General features: G+C 37.0%; 1 protein-coding gene across 5 annotated transcripts in view; it reads right to left on the bottom strand.

Moving 5' to 3' along the window:
- Nucleotides 1–19044, bottom strand: part of LRP1B (LDL receptor related protein 1B) — a 587100-nt gene that overhangs the window by 330228 nt on the left and 237828 nt on the right. For all 5 annotated transcript variants that reach the window (XM_052675647.1, XM_052675649.1, XM_052675650.1 and 2 more), the window contains one exon: nt 16273–16410. In XM_052675647.1, coding sequence (XP_052531607.1) covers nt 16273–16410 — 138 coding nt within the window. The remainder of the gene's footprint in view (nt 1–16272; nt 16411–19044) is intronic.

The following is a 19044-nucleotide window of genomic DNA, read 5'->3' as shown; positions in this document are numbered from 1 at the left end:
ATTTATTACAACCACTTATTAGAACTATTTGTTAACATGTCTGGCACAGAGCAGGATACGAACTGAAGAGAAGACTCTGTTTCATACTACTATTAACTCTGGGGAACAGCTGAATTCGGTAATTACAAAAATATGTTATCTTGGAGGTTATCGGAAGAGGGAAGGGTAGTCTCTCTCATCTCCTCATCACTCACAGGAGGCCAACTTAAACAATACAAAATCCCCTGCAAGTTGAAGTTTTTGTTTGTTTTTCTGTACAGTTTCATTATCCCAAAGAAAAGTTCATCACACAAATGTTAGACAGATAATCTTATTATCTTATTAATTATCGTAATACAAGTTATGGGTAGAAGATTGATTAATTTGGTCCAGATTTAGATAAATGTGATATATTACATGAATGCTATAATCTACAGCAGAGGGGTTGGAACTAGATGATCTGAAAGATCCCTTCCAACCCAACCCATTCTATGATTCTACTTCTGCCTGGTATACTTCATGAACAGCGTGTGACATTTCTATCAATATACCACATTAAATTCAAACTCTGGGAAAGATCAGAATTCTATGCATCAAATTCTTGTTTTCCACATGTCACATCAGCCTTGCCAAAGAAAAGACAACAAGGACACGGTTATGTTGGTACTCCTCCCATTGATGAGCACTTTTTTAGTGCTTGAAATGCTCTAAAATAAAAGTAATCTTGTATCTTTTAGGTATAGCACCAAATTAGAATCATAGAATTCTACAATAGCACTAAATTAGAACAGACAAGGTGCGCCAGCTATTTGCATGTTTAACAAAAGACAAATTTGCTGTAACTACAGAAGCAATAATATATGCGTTGTTGATTAGTTTAAAAAATAAAAAGTAAAAATCAAGATATAATTCCAACAGTCTTCTCACTGCAGTTTATGAGGATTTATGACAGCCCATGGGACATTCTGGAGATGTCTCCTGGACTGCCCAAGTGGCTCACCAGGTTGGACTGTTGGACTATTCATGGTGCTTGGTCCCTTGCCAGCACTCATGGCTGCAACCACAGCAGAAAATCAGCTGAACTTTCGTCAGCTTAATTGAGATTTATGTTCTGTGCAGTTTGATTGAAAAATAAAAGTTTGGGTCATTTTTTATTTTAACCAAATTGTTTCAGCAATTGTGAGAGCAAAGGACAAACAAGGTCAAAGGAAAATGAAATCATAATTCAGTGACAAAATACTGAACAAAACACATGAATGTACTGACAAATCAGGCCCAACACTGGTCAAACAACAACAAAATGATTAATAGATTATAGTATTTCTGTCAGTGATTAAAATATGTAACTTGCTCAGTTATTAACTCTATCATTTTCCCCCTGCAAGGAACAACAGCCATGAGGTAACTGATGTTTTATGTAAGTCACCAGTGAAGATTTAGTGTGCTCAAGTAAAGCTATCATTGCCTTAAAACCATGCAAAATGATTGCAACCATCTTTGGCATCTATCAATAACAAATGGGTTTGTGGTGATTTTAAAAGATGAAAATCACTTTCTTTCACTCACTGACATCTCCTTTTTGAAGTTAACTTTATGACTAAAAAGAGAACAGCCACCTTTTGTCACTGTTGAAAGATGAATGGAATAAAAGGAACACATATCACCATTGCAAATAGGATACGGATCTTCATCAATATAAATCCACAAAGCATTTGATGGTATAGAGAGAAACACATTCTGAAATTTTCATTCTGTAAAGTTATTACGAGAACTTAAAAGGCAAATGGTCATTGATTCTTACTTAGGAAGGAAAAAAAGCAAACGTTTAAATCATTCCTTCCAAAACCTTTCCTTAACTTGTGATTCCTCCTAAATGCTAAACACTGCTAGCAATTTTGTGCAGTGCGTATCATTTTTTCCCCTCAAACTTACTCTCTTAGTTTGCAAATCAATCAAATCCCATAGAAATTGTCTGAGCTATTTTCTTCATTGGAACACAGCAGGCAACACTTTCTCTACTCTCGTTAGTATATTTTTAATTAGCAGAGCCTGTTGCATGTTCTGAATATAGCAGTCAAATTGATGATGTTTTATTCTACGGTACCCTACAGCCTCACTGATCCTGCCTCTGCATAATAACCAACTGGTTTTCCCTCACATGCATAACTGTCTTTGAAGAGACTAGGAACACACAATAGTTATTACATTAGAACCTAGGAGTTCAAGAGACAGACCGAAGGTCCTCTGTAAAGTCAGAACTTTGTGCCACAAAAATCCCATCTTTCTCATGTCAGGAATGCAGGGAAATAGGAAGGAAAGCATGATTGGCATGTACAAGTACACTGGTACAAGTACTACTGGCAAGTACCTGATTTGCCAAGGATAACATTTCATATATTCTGATTTTTTTTAATCATTATAGAACACCACTATGTCTCCTGATTTTCTTAAAGATTCAAAGTGACCTCAATTTTAACACAATTTTATTTTTAAAAAACATTTTTGACAACAAGTTTGAATGAATATGATGAAATCCAGCTAATTTCAAAACAACCTTAAAAGCTTTATCCTGCAGTGTTTTGGATTATGCGTCTCTTTATCCCTGAAAACATCCATTAGGAGATTCTCTGAGGAGCTCAAAGAAATGTTAGTGTAATATTCTAAAAGGAAATTACACTGCAGCTGGTGACACACATCTCTTAAAATAACAGATATGGATTGAGATAAAAAAATTAGTAAGCTTCTCTACAAAGGCTTGACTGCATATTCCAGAGCAACCAAGATGAAATCACAGAGACAAAGTAATACTGATCCAAATGCAGCAAATCTTCAAATTCTTCAAATATTTCATTTTTTGAAAGACCTTAATTTTCAATTGTTATTTTAAATCTTTACGATATTTTTTTTCCTAGTATTCAGGAGTCTAATTATATTGCTTTGCCTTTCCCTAAAGACTTCAAAATCAAGTTGCAAAGGGAAATTCTGAAAGATGAAAACATTTCCTTAACTACTGTAGCTTTTCCGTGCTTCTGCCTCCCCAACATGCCCACTGTATGAGCCAACACTAATGTCATTAAGAATAAGTTTCCTAAGAACAACTCTCTTGGAAGGCAGATAAATTATTCTGGAAGCGCAGAATTCCACAACCATACTTTTTGTGAGAATCCCTAAATGCACAGCTGTGCCTTCATTAGGGAAGAAAGAAACATGTGAGAAGCCCTTTCACAGCTGAAGTTGGAAGCAAAGGCCTGCAGATGTATCCCTTAATAAGAATGTATTTCATTCATATTACTTTTTACTTTGAAAGAGGATTGTAACTCATACTAACATGAGCCAACAGCTATTTCTACTTTCACTTACAGTTTACAGACAGACAAGAGCTTCCTAGATCCTTGCTGGACATTGCTGAACTGATGGCAGCTTTATGAAGACCAACAGATTAGTTTTCCTTACACAACTAATGTAAGGTAAATTCACTGAAAGCGCTCTATCTCCTTTCATACATATGTTGGTGTGGATGTGGAAGGTAATAAAGCTGGGGTCCAAACTAGCCTGTCTAATTCATGTACTACGTATCATTTACATCCTCAGGTATATATTTTATTACATATATCCTTAGTTATACAGCAAAGGTTCCTTTGGACCATAGCAATCCTTAGGAAAGCTGAGGCAATTTGCTCATATTTCCTCCCAGTTCTAGACCTCTGTTATCAGAAAGAAAAAAAAAATCCTGGACTGGAAGAATTTTTTTTTTATTAAAAGTAAGGAGTGGAACCTCATTAAGGTACGCAAATTACAAGGTTGCAAATTTCTGAATTTTACAGAAAATGTTTGCCTTTTTCTTAAATCCCACAAATTCCAGTTTCAGCACAAGAATGATACATTTCCTTACATCAGTTTCAAGACAATGCCAGAAAACCTGACCTATATCGGTGGAGTTCAGAATAAAAGGTCTGTTTTCAAATAGTAGAAAGACTGATTTTCTGTTCAGATCATGTAAGGGCATTTTCTGCCTTTCATCTGGTTCTTCTTTGTAAACCTAGATAGGGTACATATATAGAAACCACTAACTGTAAGAGAGAAATCATCTATGATCTCCATTTTACTTCATCTTAACAATAATCCACATAATGTCACTAAGAAGTATGATGATATTTAAAGCATTTTTCCAGTAAGCTCAAGAGAGGGAAATTACTGTCTGAAGATGACTGTGTTTTATCCTTTCCTCTAAGAAAAGACGTTATGACCAACAAGAGATTTTGTTTGGATATGTGTTTATTTCCCTTTTCTAAATATCAAAAGATCCAACTCCCATGTTAAGCAGAGCTATGTTTTCACAATGATTCTTATGCAGCATATGACATTCGGATTCAGCAAGAAGTACAAGGACAGGCTCCATGCTGTGTCCACTTACATTTGTAATTATCTGATTATTATTTAACACAAAATGCTTGTATCAATTCATGGCAGAATAGTTACACTCCACAAAAGTATTTCTAAATACAATGTCCTTAAATGCAAGTACTCAGGATATGAGAACAGTTTTGTTTTCATGTAGATGCATAACCATTTGCAGCACAGACCTTATTCCCATCTTTTTTTACTCTCCTGATGTTGCTACATGCCATTACTTTTTGAATTTAAAGCTACATTCATGACTTTGCTGTAGAAATAAACTGTTGCACCTAAAAATTTCCTGTGCATAAATATTTCATGACGCTCTTGGATCACATCGTTGTCTTTCAATGAAGTAAAACAGCTCCAATTCACTAAAAGACAACTAAGTGTTTTGATAGTTCAGAATTGTGAGCTATTCTCCTTCTAATCTGCAACTCTGTGGCACTTCCTACAGTAATGCCTTGATCCCAAGTGGAACTGTTCTGTCATAAATATTTAAAAGAGAACACAAAATGTGACTGCACATAGTTTTAACTCTGGAAATCTAGTTGAGCAAATAAATCGAGATCTGAATGCTCATTAAATGATTATATGTTTGTTTTTAATAAATCATTGGAGTCAATAACATAGAATGCAACTAAGACGTGGTGGTGAAAATGATGACACCAGTCAGGGGCACAAGCTGTTATCCTGCAAGTACATTATTTATCCACTAGGTTTTTGGGATGGTTCCTGAGATTGTCTTGAAATTATATCGAGACAGCTTGCCATGGAAAGACCTCATCACCGTGTTTAAGATTAATACACCAAATGAGATTATTCTTTCAAATACAGGACCTTTATTTTAAAAGCAGTTTCAAATAGGTAGTCTGAGAACAGGGGGTAGAACAACCAACAGCTCTTATCTTTTAGTAGAGGACACTTCCCCTTTTGCATATTCCTTCTGACATAAGTATAGGTCACAGCTCCAGGCTCCCTAACCCAAAAAGATCCTTCAGGGGTCCACAGGGACTTCTGTCACCATTAGATTTGCTCAGTGAATATACATAACTGATACAAAGAGCTGCCTTTCCTATGCACAGCTGGATTCCCTTCTGATAAATTCTAGGAGATGCACATCATTAAAAAAGGGAGAAAAAGACAGCTAAGCTAGTGGCAGGCCCTTCATTCGATGCATAATTTTGAAAGAAGCTATGAAATATGCAAGACCATTAGAAAATAAAAAGTACCATAGACAGCAACAAATTGTGCTGAATTGCCTGATGGTAATCAAAAAGTGCATTTGTTTAAAAGGCTCTATGTAGTTCTTAATGAGCAAGGATTCTGACCTTCAGTAGCATGGTGAAGAGATGTGTTTGCGGCTTAAATCCCTACAAATGACTCTTTCATTTTAAAACACAGACATTTTCTCTCTGGATAATCTGGCTCTGGGAACGTGACATCAGCTCTCACGGAAGATCACACGAGCATGGAAACCAAGCTACATCCCAAAGGGTCAAAAAAATGTCACTGTGCATCTGATAAACCCATTTTTGTAATCAAGAGTCTGCTGTGCTGCAAACTCCTCCTCTTTTACACTCTTATTGGCCTTCACTTTCTTTGGGAAAAATTGAAAGCTGACAACGGTCCACTGTTCCACTGACCCATCCCATGTATAAGATAACTTATCTACCAAGTGGTATTTTTAATACTTTGCGCCATGTTAATGGAACTTAAGAATGACTGGATAGAAAATAAATTAATTTAGAAAGATGTTAAACGTAGTCTCAGGAAGCCTCATGTCATCGAATACCTTTCTGCAGCACGATTTCCCAGAGTTAAAAAGTTCAGAGGGCAGCCAATACAATCGTAACATCCTCACTCAACAGTTGAGATACATGCCAAAAAACATTAGTGTTCTGCACAGAGTAGGAAAAGGTCACATCCTGCACTTCAAATACAGCTCACCCTTCTCTGCATCTCGCATTTTCCTAGTTTCTTGAAAAATAATCATACTTTTGTATATATAAAAGCTTCAACACTAATTCGATATGAGCATTTCTAGAAGTTAAGCACAAGCTATTTTTTAGATTTGGATAGGCCCCATTCAAAGGCCTACACTCGATGGTATACTGCCATCAACTGAAGTAGACTTCAGACTGGATCCCAACTAAATTTTTTTCCTTGTTGAGCACTGTTTACTTTTTTTAACAAGTGCTTTCATAATTGAAGAAGTTACAGAATCACAGAACTGTAGGGATTGGAAGGGATCACCAGAGATCATCGAGTCCAACCCCCCTGCCAAAGCAGGTTCCCTACACCAGGTTGCACAGGTAGGCATCCAAGCAGGTCTTGAACATCTCCAGAGAAGGAGACTCCACCACCTCCCTGGGCAGCCTGTTCCAGTGCTCCGTCACCTCACTGTAAAGAAGTTCTTGCGCACATTTGTGTGGAACTTCCTATGCTACAGTTTCTGGCAGTTTCCCCTTGCTCTGTCCCCACAAACTCCTGAAAACAGTCTGGCCTCACCATTCTGCCCCCCACACCTTAGATATTTATAGACCTGGATCAGGTCCCTCTCAGTCTTCTTTTCTCAAGGCTAAACAGACCCAGTTCACTCAGCCTTTCTTCATAGGGGAGATGCTCAAGGTAAAGAACATCAGAACCTTGGGAGCACATTACTCAAGCAGAGAACAAGAGAGAAGACCTACATTTTCTTTGCATAACATGCTTGGTTAATAAAGATATTGATTGGAATGTTGCTTCTGCAATATACCAAACAGTGTTAAAATTATATGTGCTTCAAATATAACCAATTTCTATTACTTTTATTAAGTGAGTACTACTGAAGCTTGTACAAGTACCATTTAATATCATCTGTGAATTTTAAGACATTCGTTTCCAGTTTGTCTGTCTCCAAATTTCAAGGAATGGAAGTTTGCAGTATGTAGTTTCCTCAGCTCAAAATCTATAAGAACATGATAAGAAATCATTAGTTTCAACCACAGGTCTGCTTTACTAGCCCTCATGTATAGCAGTGCACCAAACCTTATATCTATGGACTCTGTATTTTCCTAGTTTTCATTCTTTATTAATTGTTTTCAGTGATTCTTCTTTCTTGCCATTTACTGACTATATTTTCCCATGCTATCATTTCTCTTTTTCACATCTCCCTACAATTTTAACTTTTTTTGTTTCACAATGTGTTAATCTGTATTTTTCATGTGTAACTTGAAATATCAATCTTAATACTGTGAGCTAAAGTAATTATGAAGTTATGCTTTCTTGACTCAGATTTTTGAGAATAAAAAATGACCAAAACCTTTCAGACAAGAAATAATGAAGTCTGGAAATCAGATGCTTGTACGCTATATGCATATTCTCGTTTCTGAGAGGAAAACTAAGAGTTAGTTCTCAAAGTATTAAAGCAAAATTTTTCACACCACTGAATATTATCAATCTCACTTAAGATTGCTGGTGTCATTTTGACTTGTTTATGATAGTCTAAGGAATGATGGTAACTTTTAATTTTTAAATTGTATTACAAGACATGACAATGACTTAAACTTTCTGATTATACAATTTCTTGAATATAAAATTGCAAACTGCAAGAAGTGGGATGTGGTAAGAAATTGAAATCCTTGTCTAGGAGAAAAATGAATGAGTTCTTTTCCTTTTTTTTTTTACCTATGAATTGTATTGTATAAAAAGGCAGAATAGCCTAAAGAAATCTTCCTGATGTATTACCTTCTGAACACTTTAAGGGAATGATTAAAAACCAGGCAAAGGAAGCTTTCTTCATCAAGTTTTCTGATTGTGTAAATAACTGACCTGAAAAGATTTAAGCTTGGCTAATCCTGTTTTCCTTGATATAACAGACTACGTATTGCATATCAGGAAGCCTCTGTAGAAACTAGACAATGCTTTCTAGCTACTGAAAAGCAAGAAAGGAAGAGTAAGAACTGTTTGAATGAAACCTTTACTTGTTTCAATTTGTCTCTCTTTTATTCTCAAGGGAAGGAAGACAGGGGACCCAAGAGAAACATGTTCATATCTTTGCACAATTTAGAGGCACTTGAACTCCTTTTTCCAGGAGTGCCCTAAATCCACTGCCCTGAGATGTCCTTTTCATTCTGTCATTCTCCAGAGGCATGGGGATACGCAATGCGACAGGCAGCATGTCAGCGGGGAAGGAGACCAGCCTTCCCCAGAGAGTTCCAAAGTGCTTCAACACTGAGCAGAGGCTGAAGATTGCTGTCTGATTCAGTGCGTGGCCTGAAAATGATGCCTCCAAGTTCTCAGATACACATTGTATAGACATGGCCAGGAAAGTGGATGCCACACAGGACCATATATATATGCCAAGTGGGAGTACATTCACTCCAACACAGAGAACTAAACCATTTTGGTTAGTAATATACAAATAAAGGCTAAGACAGAACTAACTGAAAAACAAGACCGACTCTTCACCATGGGAAAGAGATACAGTGAACACAGCTGGAGCTCCAAGTATTTGTTATAATAAATGTTTAACTGTTTATTTCAGAGAGGAGCACCATGAGGAGGAGCTGTATCCCCCACACAGAACATCTTGTAGTTTGCACGTTTGTTTATTCACCTTGTGAAGATAAGGAGCTGGGAAGTCAAATCCCCTCAGGCAGGGAGGGAAAAAACTTGAAACTAAGTCTCATAATTTAGCTTGGCTGAGGGCTCCTGGGGCAGAAAACTGACAACTACACTTCTGACAAATTATGTGATGCTAGCCCTGGAATTTTCTCTTTTCTTTCTTCCTTTCTATTTTCCATTTGATACTATTCTGTAAATTTAGGTCAGCTTTATGAATAAACTTAAGGAGACCAAAGCCATGTTTTTCATCAAATGTACCTTAAACTTAATTTTCATTCAGACTTCAAACATCAGGTTACTCACTTACTTTACAATTCTGTTGATATGAGCAATGAATACATAAATAATGTCACTAGAAAAGGAACCTATGGAAATTTAATAGTGATGACTTTATTGGTGGACAGCTGCTTCCTACCCAGTTTTCCTCATCAGATATAAGTTTATAATTAATATAAGAAATATTAATGTTACTCTGTAGGTATAAATTAAGAAGTTCCCATATACTCCAAAGATACATACTGAAAAAGGAAAAACACAAACAAACAAACCTCAAGCAGAAACTGGAAAAAGTGTAAGATTTCAGTAAGTCTAAACTATACCTTCCTTTCCCTCCAGTAAGCTGATGAGAAACCTTTTGCCATCATTCTCCCAGTGCCTCAAGGTTACTACAGTTCTATATGCACTTGGTGTCAGGGCCCTAGTTCCTCTTCACTGGAAAGCTGTTTCCATGTCTTTGTTTTGAAGATGAATTGAAGAAATACTCGGTGATGTAAAATATTGGAAGCCAAGTAGCAGCTCTAATTCCTGCTCATAGAGTGAATTTATGAATTTCAGGGCTTTTTGCCCCAGAATTCCTACTATAGAGATTATTTCTAGAGTATTTATCTAAATAAAAGTACTTTGCAATTAATAGATATACATACATGTTATGTGAGGTAACTCCTTAAAGAAAGCTACTGGCTGTACAACAAAACTTATTAGGTAATAATACACAATAATGAAGAGAAAGATAATTAAAATTCTTAAAACTGAAACTGAACACTGAAAATTGGATGCTTACTATAAGAGTTTGAATGCCAGTTTTCTTTTTTTTTATAACAACCAACAACAAAGAGCATTTAACCTAAATCCCATGGATGTAGAACAAAGCTTTCTCAGATCATTCCATCGCATGCTCCTGCTGCACTGACTGGAGCTATTCTCATCAAGATTGTGTAAGCCAGTTCTTCACCATGCCAGCTATCTGGTTTGTTCAACGACTATGATCTAGTTTAAAATATAAGACATTAATGTCTGTTAAGGTTTATGCATTTACTTGGCAATAGAATCATAGAAAAACTAAAATATTGGAGTTATAATCTTTAATCCCGCCATATAAGAAAGATGAGAAAGAACTCCATGGTTCAAACATGCAAGAGTATATTTCCCACTGCAAAGATGGCTTCCAAAACCTTGAAGAATGTTTATATATCTAAAACCATTTTTGCTTATCAGGAAAGCTAGTCAGCAATTATATTGAGGGAGGCTGTAGCTGACCAGCCTTTGGTTTTGCCAGAAACATTATCCATCTTTTTTCTCACAAGAAAATTACTGATTGGGATTACTAATTGGGAGCAGATAAAACATGCACCACTCTTTCAACGTACAGAATCACAAAACTCTACACAGCTTGCACCCTATGCTTTTTAATGATCTGGTATCACATATTATTATTATCACATATGGTGAAACTTTTAAATTCTACGCATCATGTACTATACAGACAATACTGACACCTTAACAATGGTGTTCATTTGTGCACTCTGGCCTGAGACATCTCTTTAGCAATAGCCCATAAAAGGTGGAATGAAATCACATCACTCAAATTCCTTCCTCTGCTCTCCTCCCCCTTCCAGCCACCTTTAATTTGCTTCGCTGCAATAGGATTTTGTGATAGAAAATTATTAAATCACCAAGCCCATGCCTTCTTTCTCTTGACAGCAGAACAGACTAAATGACCTTGGATAATTTCAATGAGCCACATCATACTGCATAAAGGTAAAAAGATGAGAATAGCGTACAAGGAACTGGATAGTTGGAAGGTAAAATGAGAAAGAGACAAAATAAACCCCAACAATGCAAGATATGCTTTTGCCCAGACAAATGCAGTTATTTACTACAAGCTCTGTTCCAAAGCAAGACTGCCTATGATCATCTCTTTTTTTTAGTGCCTATTCTTTTTTTCTCTTTTCTGTCTTATAACCAGAAGTGAAAAGCTTGATTCAAAATGCAGAGTGGTTGCAGAGGGAATAATTTTGAGCATTACCTGATGGTTTCAGCAGCCCTGTTGGTACATCAGGAGCAGTTTGAGATTTCCTGGGGGTTCAAGGATTCAGTAACCTGATGTGACACTTTGTACATCACAGTCTTAGAAGATGAGGAGTGATTTCAAGCTTGTCAGAATAAACCAAATGAGTTTACAGAGATTTCTTTTGCAGGTGTGCACAGGAAAGGTCTCATGAGAAAACGCTGGGAACATTTACAATTCTGGACTAATTTAGATTTTCTTTCTTCTTTTGAAACAATACTTCATGGGAAAGGAAAAGTGGAGGGAAAGAAAGAAAAAAAACAGAACAGGTAGATTTGGATCTAAATGTATCTCCACAATATTATAACATTTAGTTTTGTAATTTCTCATTCTTGAAAGGTCTGAAGACCCCTTAAATTTCCGAATGTGTGTTTTTGCCTCTGGTAAGTGCTACTTGAAATTTCCCAGTGTTCCAGCTGTAGAAGTAAGTGAATACATGATTCAACAGAAGCAACATTAATCTTCATCTTGTAACAATTGATTCAAAAAGTCTAACCTGGAAATTAATATTTTGATTATAGGCTGCTGCAAACGTTTCAATTATTTAACTAAATGTTTTGTCTTTGTGTTTTGCAGGTTTTTTTTTTTAATGCTAAATGATCTGGAGTTTATCTCTGTACATTCTAAAGACTAGAGACCATACTTCAGATCCCAATTAACAAAGATCTAAATAATCCAAAAAGGACTCTATCAGATCTCAGTGAAGTTCAGTTACACTTCTAGCTTTAATTTTAAAAGTACATCAAGAGACCACTGTGATCTGTCCTACGTTTTCTTATTTGTAATTAGCCTATAAAAACATGTTGGGTTACACCCAATTAATATATCAATTGTTTTTCCCAAATTATTTTCATAAGACATTATTCCAAATGTAACATAAATTGTCCTGTCTGCCCAGGCTCGTCCTGTTACCGGGGTCAGGTAAGGCAGGCAGGGAAACATGCAGACAATTTCTTGACTGTGACTCTCAAAATAGCAAGGGCTTTAACAGATGCTGCAGTCCTGCTATTACTATTAATTTCAATAGGTGATTGAATACTGAGTATTATGAATAGGAAAAGATACAGTTGCACGTTTCATGCAGCTCTGGCTTGTGAGAGGAGCTGCTGTGACCCAGAGCCAGGATGAGCAACGTGTGCTCACTGTGGGCTCCCCAAGTCCCAGAACAGCATCCTTGGCACTTCACATAAGGGGTACTAGGCAGACACTACTGAGAGCTGACCAGTAGCAGCAATTGCAATGGAAGTGTCCGCAAAAACCTGCTCACCGCTTACACTTCAGAGGTTAGTGCAAGAGCAAACCTCCAGATTTTCCCTCCAGTGTTCCTCTCTCCCTTCTCTCCCCAAAGCATTGCCTTGTCTGTCCTCAAACCAAAAAGCACAGAGCATAACCCACATCATAGCTTTGACAGAAGACTATTTAATAAGGTCCCCATGTACTTTACTGTTAATGTGTCCATTGGAGAACTGTACACATAGGCTGTTAAAGCTGTTATATTGTCTTGCCAGCTACGAGGGATAAACTTGCTGCAGTATTCCCACAACAGTGCCCATCACCATGTAATGGACGCTGCAGTGTGATGCAAAACATACTTCACCTTTAATGTCAGAGCATCAGTGTGTAATTGCACTGGGCTCTTACCTGGGCCCCTGTTATTTCTGTCAGTTTTGTTCCTTGGTAATTGCTCCAAAAGTGTTCAATTTTATGATAGACTGGCACAAAGCCAGAATTTCAGACCATTTGTGCTAGGTTAGGGTTTTTTGGGTTTTTTTTTCAGTAATCCTGTAGTATTTGCTGGCTGAAATGCCCATAATTTTAGCATAATAATTCCTTCACTATTAATAATAACTTAGTTCTTAAGCTAGTTAAGTGAAAAAGGGCATTTCTATATTCTGTAGAAGTCCTTGTTTTCTATAGCTCTAGATCAGAGAAAAAACTAATTGTGACATATCATCTCCAATTTCTTGCCATTATATAAAAAGTACAGATTTATAGAACTGCACAGATCACCTCTGCAGCCCTATTAAAATCTCTTTCTAAGATTCATAGGAACGTGAGCGTAATTCTCCAGAAATTACCTTAAGGACATATCTAATCTTTTACCAACTCAAGCCCAAGTAACTCTGTCTTCCTATCCTTGATGGATATTTGTCTAAGCCGTTTCTAAAACCTTGAGAAAAGTACAAGGTATTTTCACCTTCAGAAAACCACAGAAGCTGAGGCTGGAGCAATGTGAAGGCATGGGACCCCTGCAGTAGCTGACCGCAGCCAGTCCCAGTCCCATACTGGCAATGCCCTAAGCAAGCTCATGAGCACAGTGTGCTGGGATGAAGTGTGGGAAGAAAACATGCTGAGCTCAAATAGTTCAGCTTGCGGTAATTTGGCGGCTCCCCTGTGGCACAAGAAATCTCAGCGTGTTGCTTGGCTGAGCTTTAAAAGTGGTTGAAAATGCAACAGAAATAGAGATCTGGCCCTTGGAAGAAACACGAAGAACTGTGCTAAAGTAAAAAGCTTCACTGACAAGAACAGCTTCAAACCACTCCTTTGCTACTTTACTACTCAAGCCTGGGTCTAGTTTTGGCATCAGTAATTTTCACCTGAGCCTTGTCAAGCCACCAAACAGCCAGTGCACTCATCTCTCTGATCAGGCACCAAGTTGAGACTAAGAACGTTGATCAGCCCCAAACTACATTTCAAACGAGGGGCAGGTGTATACTTTCAGCACTCATTTATGCTTCCAGCATCTCTGAAGAATTTTTCAATTAGTCAAAAAATAGCTAGGAAACCAAAATGACCAAATACAAATATTTTACTGCTTACACATGCTGTGAGTTTCATTTTCAGTGAACTAAGGACCCCTTCTCCTCTGAAGGACATTGGAACACATAATGTGAAACAGCTATACATAATAAAACATTTTTTATTTCATACTGCTACAACCCCTCCTGAATTTATGCATTACATTTGCCAGCAAAAAATGCATATGTGCCTGAAATAAAAGACGATGAGAAAGGAATGTCATTGTATTTACTACTATTTCCTTGAAATTTCACATACAGTACCATTTCACACTGCAGATACAATCATATTTTTACTTCCCTGGGAAAGGTGCAGGCCTGAATATCTCTCAAAGATCGTAATATAATGAATGAACAAAAGAATGTTAAACGTAGAGAAAGAAATTAAAATAGTTCCAGTTACAGAATGTTTATGCTCTGATAGTTCTTAAGCATTATTAGAAGCCTTCACCCTTGTGGAACTGTGACCTGCACACTGCAATGTCTTTGCCATAGTCATGTGCACCATGTCTTGAATCAGGAGTTTGTGGCCTGGTGCACAGACCACTTCTTATTTACAGAGAACAACCAGCGTCCCTAGTAAAACGTTTCAACACAGGACTGTGACCAAGCTCTTTGCAATTCCATGTTTAAAACTGTTGTTTCCCCCTTGATAGATCAAAAATATCACATGGATAATGTTAATTAAAGAGGAACATAACTTAAATGCCATCTTTGCTACTAATACCAGGACAAAGTAACTACTCAGCTAGGTTTCTGAGACACCTTCACCAATTTTGTCCACACAGATGATCTAAACATATCACTTGTACATTCATCACTTAGAAAATGCAGCAACGGAATGACTCAACAGTTTCTATTCAAAGGTAACGCATTCTAATTTCTGATACACAGGAACATATCACAATGACATATTAGTGACAGATGTTAGGAAATTGCTACAAAATATGAATGAGTTGTTAACCACCTATGACATTAATAGAAATATCTGTAAAAGAACTTCATCATATGTGTGCTCTGTGATCAAATGTTTACATTTTATATGTTTTACTAAACGCTATCATAATTTATCACAGCAGACGTTAATTTTACCAGTGGGAAGTTTTCATATTCATTTATGGTAATAAAGAAGGGAGTGGGAATCAATCTGAACATCACAAAACTGGTTGGAGCACAAATTAAAGGGGGATGAATGGAGACAAGTGATTTTTTGTGATACTCCATTCCAAAATACTGGCCACAAATTGCTACATATGGAACAAACAAACAAACAAACAAAAACACTTAGTTTACATTTACATTGGATTTTAGTCTATTTCTTTTTCTGATTTTTTTATTCCCCTAATTTAAATAGTTACAGTATATTAAATATGGATGCATATATATATATATATATATATATATATATATATATGGTATTACTCAGCATGGGCAGTTTTTAATCCTTTGTCACAACCAGAGGAATTTATAGAAATATATGAATCACTGAGATCATAAATACTCTTCTCCAAAAAAAAGCCCACATCTGCAACATAAGAAAGCCTCAGCAGGGGTCAAGTAATGCTGTGGCTAGTTTGATTTCTTTTTGGATACTGGAACCAGTGCTAAAATCAATATGCTGACACAAATGTTCATTTTCTGTAATGCTTGTTGAGCAAGCACTACAAAAGTAGAGTCTTCAAGAAAAGAAATGATTCCCATCACCGTGAATAAGAATTGTCATATATTGCATGACAACCGGTATCCTCACCCAGCTATATAAAAATTACTATTTGTAATTTTGTGAAGTCTGCAGTATTACACTGATTAATTCTAGATAGCACTTTTTGTTCCTCATTTATTTATTTATTCATTTATTTTTGCTTATTTTTTTTTACGGGCTCGGGTTTTATTATGACAGTTCTGGAAATCTGTCCAATGGACTTTTAAATTCTAATTTAACTTTCTGAACTATAGCATACTTCTATTACCTTTTACTGAATATTGTTACATTTGATTCTAGTAGAAGTCCCAGAACCTGTTCTTGAATTTCTGTTTTTGAACATGAGTCAAGCTAATGGTTATCAACAGCTATGACCTAGCAGTAAGTCTACTGATTGAAATTTGTTCAAGTTAAAGCATTTTTTGCTCAGCAAATCTACTCACCCCGACAATGCACTCCTTCGTCGTACCCATCAGAACAGTCATAAACACCATTGCAGAGCTGGGACAAGTGAACACATTTGTTTGTACCAATGCAGGTCATGTAATTCAGAGGACATTTGAAATCTGCTTCTTCGGGACCTAAAAATAGACACAGAAAATGTATTACAGAGACTTTTGTATCTGCAACAATGCAAAAAAAGAGTTCTGCATCGCATGCTATTTCCACTTGGAAGCTAAGGGCAACACTCCGTGTATTAATCCACTTTGAAGCTTTTTAGTGCATCGTCACTGCTGTAGTTTGGAAAATTCAAACCATCAAGTAGAGATTAGTGCAATTAAAAGGAAATCATTGGGTCAGAGAGGATTATTTCCCAAAATGCAGGTGATAAAATATTGTTGGTTTTTTTTTTTTCATATTAAATTTAACAGATGCTAAAATAAATTTTTATAAACATTACAAGTGCGATAGTTGTGCAATAGCCTTGTGAATCATTGTAGAGGATTTCTATGCTCGTAACAAGAATATCTTAGTATTAGTATTCACTGCTTTGCTATAAAGATAATCTTAGCTCTCTATGAAAATACATATAAATAACAGAATCAAAAGACTGTAGGGGTTGGAAGGGACCACTGGAGATCACCTAGACCTTCTGCTGAAGCTGGTTCCCTAGAGGTAAAGCAGGCTCCCTAGAGAATGCTCCATATTTATGGCTGCATTAGATCAGAGAAACTGCACCTCCATCTCAGAAAGGTGCTTGAAACCACACAGCACAGGATTACAGTGAGAAAACAAGGATGCTGTGGTTACTCTCTTGGGGACATCAGCTCCTTAACTCTGAACAGTTAAGTACAAGGATTTTTGAGGCTCTTCTGCTTATCTCGTGGTGAGGATTCTGACTGTTAAAATGAACAAAGATACAAACAGACAGACAAAAAAACAGCCAACTATGTAATTTCTCATGATACGGACTTTAGGGCTTCTAACACACACCAGAGAATGTTTGGAAGTCTGAAGGGTGTAGCGCATTTAGAGGATGACGCATAACTTATGTGTGGTATATGACTAGCTACAGAGACTGGAGGTGTGGAAATTGCCAGGAAGCAACTTGAACCTCCTTGACTGCTCGCATTGGAGCTTTGGGTCTGTGCTAAACTGACAGCTTGTACCATTCCTCAGGGGAAATATAACCGAGGATGCACTGTGCTCAAGTGCAAGTTGTTTTCACCTTCTGCAAGGAGCTAGCTCTGAGATGAAGGGCAGAAGGAACAGAGAGAAACTGAGAGCTGCTTCCTCCCTGGGAAAAGCTCAGTGCTGGCAGATCATACCTCTTGGAGCTAGCAAGACAAAGCAAAGCAAAACTCCAGAGGGGATTTAGGATTTTTAAACACATTTAGAAAGTTCTTATCATGGCCCACTAAATTAACTCAAAAAATTTGCTCAATGCAAAGACATGAAGTAAAAACTTTCATTGCTGTCTCGACCATCAGTAGGCTGCCCACCATTCAGAACGGGCAGATGAAAGAACCTAAGCTCAGAGGAAAGACTCTGATCACATCCCTGCTTTCCATATTGCTGATTAACTGAGAAGCTGGGTGCTGTTTCTAGGGATAAAAATGTAATGCATGCAGGGATTAATGCATGATGTCTGAGGGCATCATTTTTATTATAAATATGATCTACAGTTTTTCGGAAAAATTGTATTCCTAAGACAAAGGGTTTAAATACCTTCTGAATGAAAATAAAGGAAACAACTATTCCCAACGTGTTTTGGGTTAAGTAAGTACTGAGAAAATGTACAGACATTAAAATTCTTCTCCAAAAACATATTTTTCCTATGTTTTCTGTTAAAATTCAAGATAACAAGACAATTGAGAGATGACCAAAACTTGTGCTAAGTATTTGGGCACGAAGACAGTACTAAGAAAACCTGCAGAGAAGGAGAGAGGCAAGACAGCACAGAGTGGGGTCAATGCAGCTCTATCCCCTTCCAGCTGTGCACAGGAACATGGGGTGGGGTTTTGTCTTTTGGTGCTGTTTATGCTTAGTTTTTTGGCATTTTCTTTCTTTCTTTCCTCCCTTCTCTGAGGTAGGACAGATCATCCCAAGAAGCATCCCACGCACACAAAGCTCATTCTGTGCCTGACTACTTCCACCAGTACTGGCCTCACTCTGCAGGGCTCTCAAAGAACCAAAACACTGAGCCATGAGCTCAGTGTCTGAGAGGCCATAAAAAACTGAAACATTCCATTTGATTCCCTTTTCAGTTCCATGAGCACTCAAAGGCACCTACAATGTAACGAAAGCAAAGCAATGATCTGATTTGCCCGTACAGTTTGTTTATTCATTGCTTTAGAGCCACTGTGAATAGAGCGTGAGGCAAAGAAGAAGACTTTTTCTTTAAAAAGTGAACAGTCATAAAAAATTCCTCAGTCCTGTGAACTATGGAAACCATGGCAGATTGCTAGCGTACTTTCAGCATTCCTGATCAAACAGAAAATCCGAGTCCCAGACCAAAAAAAAAACATAAGCATATGTGCTTTTCTTCTAAAAATAATGAGTGAAAATAATGATTCTCTTAATTAACATTTAAAATCTCACCAGGAGAAAATCTGATAAGCTAAAGATTTCAGTATTTCATTTTGACTTTGTGTTTTTCCTTTTAAAATACAAAGATTCCTTCAGGACACAAACATACTGCAATTTAAAATATATCCTCTAACTTAGAATCAATAGGAGCGGGGCTTCCTAAATTACATTTCTTTCAGGAGCAA

This window comes from Tympanuchus pallidicinctus, unplaced genomic scaffold, assembly GCF_026119805.1.
Source record: "Tympanuchus pallidicinctus isolate F22 unplaced genomic scaffold, pur_lepc_1.0 scaffold15, whole genome shotgun sequence".
Classification (NCBI taxonomy): domain Eukaryota; kingdom Metazoa; phylum Chordata; class Aves; order Galliformes; family Phasianidae; genus Tympanuchus; species Tympanuchus pallidicinctus.
This window is presented reverse-complemented; position numbering and strand designations above follow the sequence as displayed.